This window comes from Abramis brama (assembly GCF_963993115.1).
Source record: "Abramis brama genome assembly, chromosome: 9".
In the NCBI taxonomy this organism is placed as follows: Eukaryota; Metazoa; Chordata; class Actinopteri; order Cypriniformes; family Leuciscidae; genus Abramis; species Abramis brama.
In genome coordinates this window covers 44,119,581-44,124,580 of record NC_139971.1, presented here as the reverse complement: position 1 = coordinate 44,124,580, position 5,000 = coordinate 44,119,581, and the positions used below count along the sequence as shown (strand labels likewise).

Below are 5,000 nucleotides of genomic sequence, written 5' to 3'. Positions count from 1 at the left end.
ACACACTCTCTTCACCAGCGGCTCTGTCTGATAAGAGTGTGTGTTGGTTCTGAGAGAGTTTAACACACACACACGACTCTCAGACACACACTCTCTTCACCAGCGGCTCCGTCTGATAAGAGTGTGTGTTGGTTCTGAGGGAGTTTAACACACACACACACACGACTCTCAGACACACACTCTCTTCACCAGCGGCTCCGTCTATAAGAGTGTGTGTTAGTTATGACGTCTCACAGTCGTTCTCTGGTTCTGAGAGAGTTTAACACACACGACTCTCAGACACACACTCTTGGCCAGCAGCTCCGTCTGATAAGAGTGTGTGTTGGTTCTGAGGGAGTTTAACACACACACACACACACACACACGACACTCAGACACACACTCTCTTCACCAGCGGCTCCGTCAGAGAGTCGGTCGGGTCCAGAGATCGTTTCTCGGGCGCTTGGGAAGCTTCTCCCGCGTGTCTCGGGTCCCAGAACGCCGGAGGCTGGTATCCCGGTTCCAGCGGGTCCAGCGGGTCTTTGGAGAGCAGGATTCGGATGGACGGGAGCGTCCGGTGGATGGTCATCTCCGAGTCTCCTTCCTCCTGACTCTCCCAGATCTCCCGTAAGCCCTTATACTGGAGTTTGGTGATCTGATGGAGACCGGCGATCTTCCTCTTCATGATCTCAGCACATGTGATGGTCTTGGTGACGGCCCGACCGGACCCGCTGAACACGACCTGTCTCAGTCCGGTCTGACCGTCCTGCATGCGTGTCATGGCGAATCCCATGAGATTCCGGATTTTACTGCCTTCCTTCACTCTCATGTCCAGCACATCCGACGCCAGCCCGGGGAACGGACACACACTGTCCTCCTCGATCCGACACACCTTCTTAAACCCGCCGGCGTGAGCCTGCTTGATCTGGGCGTTCGTATCCCGACCCGGGTCGGATTGAGTGTTATCCCGACCGGCGCTCAGCTCCATCTCGATGACCTCAGGAGTGATGATGGACAATCATTCCTTCATCCTAAACGCTCACATTACATGCGATTCCCAGTCTTTTCCAATTAGTCCTGCAGGGGAATCGCTTGAAACACATCATGACTTATTCATGAGATAATGAACAGAAAGTTGTGGATGTTCTGCACAGGGAACAGGGCGGGATTTTCCCACGTGTCCCAGCATCCAACTTTCTCCTATAGATTCAAACTTCCGGAAATGAAGTGACAGAGAGGTTTTGGTTTTCGGATAGCGCACTTACTTCTGTGGGACGATCCGGTTAAAGAGCCAGCTTTTCTCCGGTCTCTCCCGATGTCCTTTCCACCTCACGGATTCGGTCACTCCAGTGCATCTTCCTCTCTTTCGTTGTCCTTTTCCATTTCTCCTCCTCTTCCATGTGCTGGCAGGGCTGAATCTCTCCGTTCCTCAGCCGTCACTCGTGTTGCCTCGTAAATGCTGGAGGGGGGGATAAAAGAGAGAGAGAGAGAGAGAGAGAGAGAGAGGGAGGGAGGGAGGGAGGGAGAGAGAGAGAGAGAGAGAGAGGGAGGATCAGCCTTCTTAAAGCAGCAGTAACCTCATTAAATAATACTGTTAAATAAACACTTCTTTTTACGGTGGGAAAACCTTCTTTCGCTGATAGAAGACTGCACTCTCTCCTCCACTGATGTACAGACACAGTTCTCTTCAATCTTCAGTTCAGTTTCTGATCTAAATATTTATCTATAGAAATGACCAACTTGATGGATCATGCTCCCTCTCCCTCTCTCTCTCTATCTCTCTCTCTCTCTCTCTCTCTCTCTCTCTCTCTCTCTCTCTCTCTCTCTCTCTCTCTCTCTCCCTATCTCTCTCTCTCTCCCCCCCCCATCTCTCTCTCTCTCTCTCTCTCCCTCTCTCTCCCTCTCTCTCCCTATCTCTCCCTCTCTCCCTCTCTCTCTCTCTCTCCCTATCTCTCTCTCTCTCTCCCCCCATCTCTCTCTCTCTCTCTCTCTCCCTCTCTCTCCCTATCTCTCCCTCTCTCCCTCTCTCTCTCTCTCTCTCTCTCTCTCTCTCTCTCTCTCTCTTCCCTATTCAAAATATGCTTTATTGGCATGACAATAGTTTCAATGTATTGCCAAAGCATTTATAGTTTTTACCGTGAATCATCATACATGTACATTAAAAAAGTAAGTAGAACAATCAATCAACATTTTAGAATTCTGTGAAAATTTAGAATTCAGTGTGTGTGTGTGTGTGTGTGTGTGTGAGAGAGCCTGCGTGTGAATCTATGTGTGTGTGTGTGTGTGTGTGTGTGTGTGAATGAGTGAGTGTGTGTGAGTGTGTGAGTGAGTGAGTAAGTGTGGGCGTGTGTGTGTCTGTGTATGTGTGAGTGAGTGAGTGTGTCTGTGTATGTGTGTGTGTGTGAGTGTATGTGAGTGTGTGCGAGTGAGTGTGTGTGTGAGTGAGTGTGTGTGTGTGTGTGAGAATGTTTGAGTGAGTGAGTGAGTGAGTGAGTAAGTGTGTGTGTGTGTGTGTGTGTCTGTGTATATGTGAGTGTGAGTGAGTGAGTATGTGTGTGAGAGTGAGTGTGAGTGTGTGTGTGTGTGTGTGTGTATATATATTCCACCATGTTTCACCACGTTTTAATATAAAGCGTCACTCGATGGTCCTGTATCTTTAAAAAAAGCTCCAAAGCTCCTTTAGCTGATCCGTTTAAAGGACGTCCGGAGCAGAAACTGGAATAACGCTGACAATTAAACCACAGTTCTGGAACACGAAGCCACTTGGGCTCCGAAAGACGCATTTCCAGAAGGTGAATGAAAGTGTGAATGAAATTATCTGGAATCTAATTGAAAACATCCTTCACAGGGCGGATGAAAGTCAGTAAATGTGCTGCGATTGGCCTTTAGCCCTCGACATGCATTCGGCTATTACCATTTGCATAATGTGATGTTAATGGTCTTCATACAGGAGGAATCCTGGGACGGAATAAAATGTATAATGGACTTTTATCACCTGTGCACACATGAGTTATTTGGCAACATCTATGCTTTACTTCCCTTTTTATCCTTTCATTTAATCCGTTTTTAATTAACCCATGATCTTAAACGAGCTTAACTTGATGTTTTTCCGTCTGTGTTTTTCCTTCTGCTGTGAAGCATTATGAATCATTCACAGTAATGCATTTTGCATTGCGTTCATTTTTATCCGTTCTGGGAACTGAACCCGTGACTTTGCCGTTGCAAGCGCCACGATTTACTGTTTCAATGCAAGAACGCTGAAAAACACTGAAATATGCTTGTTTTTTTGTTTTGTTTTGTTTTTGAGCTGCAATCGGACATTCAATATATATATGCAATATATACCTATTATTAAACTTTTAATATATCGCTGGGCAATAATATAGTTTACATTTTGTGACGATATAAACAATCAACAAGTTGTGCCACAGTTCAATAAACAGCTAAATTAATTAATAATAAATAATTAGAACAAACAAGTATTCTGTTAAAGAATATAATAGGCTACTAATGAACTTGCCTCATCTATTATTATTATTGTTTGTTAAGGCAACTTAATATTACTGTTAATGATCAAATCTCTATCAAATAGGTTGTCAACACTTTACAATAAGGTCTCATTTGTTAAGTAACATGAACTAACAATGAGTAAATATTTTAATAGCCTATACATTTATTAAAGTCCCCCTGTAGTCAATCATTTTATCCCTTAAAACTCATTTTTATCACCAAAATGACATATTTAAAAGTTTTTTCGTGTGAAAAAAATTCCTCATGCCTTAAAATATCTTGAATGTAACTCGACACTCTTGCCTAATTTAGTATTTGCGGTTCTATGAATATGCAAATGAGCCCCGCCTCCACTCACTCACTCAGCTCAGAGATCCACTGGTTGATCTGATTGGTTACAAGGTAGTTTGTGACGTCAGAAACACCAGCGATTTCAAAGCGTGTTTTTGAGACTGTCTTTGGTTCACTGCAGTTTTAAGGAGGAAATACTCAGCAATGGAGTCGACTTATGAATTTACACATGGTTTGTCTTAAAGCGTATTAAAAACACCACATAGACACATAAGGATTTTTATTAAACAAAGGGGGACTTTAATCTTTTTTTATTGTTACTGTACTTAATGTTATATTAATGTTAGTTCAGTGCATTAACTAATATTATACTGTACAACTTTAAAATGTATTAGTAAATGTTGAGATTAATAAAAGTTCATAAATGAAACCAAATCCCACTCTTTTCACACCGCAGGAAGAAAATGCATGGAAAACATCCTGGCATTGTGAAGTTTTACTGTATATTGCCGACTTGAACTCTGATATTTGCTCTCAGAATAAAACACAATTTCACTGAATAATGATTCATATCTTGATGCTTTGCTCAGAATCCTGATGTTTCAGGATCAACAATTAAGCAATAGCCGTCATTTCACCGTCGATAGACCCGATACAGTCCGGCTATGAGTAACACACTTCTAGCCAAAATAACCTTGAATTTGGTTACATGTCGTTTTTGCCAAATGAACTTGCGAGATGTATGATATTCCATCATGAAAGCAAAGTCAACAGTGATTACAAGGCGTTTGGATTCATTTCGTCACTCATTTCATTTCTTTGTTATCTAATTGATGACGAGTCTATTCTTGGGCTATTGTTAGACAGCTATTTTCCTAGTTTTATCCAGACGTCAGGGCAGAGTTTGGACGCTATTAGACGTCTTTTAAATGCAGAATTGCTTGCTGGGTTTCCTCTTCCCCTCCTCGTGATTGCTGTGTTTTAATGTTTGCTTAATACATGATAATAGCATATTTTCATGCAAATAATGATCAATAATGCACAACAAGGCCTATCTGTTTCTGTAAAAAATATAAAGCAATTAAAAATACTATTTGGCCAGTGGAAAAGGTTATATATCTTATAATATATGATTTATTTGTTCAAAAACAATAGGCTAGTAAATGATTTTTAGTAATGTAATGTGACGCACATCCATCTCTCATATTTTCCTAATGTCT

General features: G+C 42.4%; 1 protein-coding gene across 1 annotated transcript in view; it reads right to left on the bottom strand.

Annotated features, from left to right (window-relative positions):
- rpp25b (ribonuclease P/MRP subunit p25, b) overlaps positions 1–1,438 on the bottom strand; it is a 3,101-nt gene extending 1,663 nt beyond the window's left edge. The window contains exon 1 of the mRNA XM_084124944.1: positions 1–1,438. This exon is cut by the window's left edge and continues 795 nt beyond it. Within this exon, the coding sequence (XP_083981070.1) occupies positions 371–967 (597 nt within the window). The 5' untranslated portion in view covers positions 968–1,438 and the 3' untranslated portion in view covers positions 1–370.
- Positions 1,439–5,000: the final 3,562 nt, after the last annotated feature.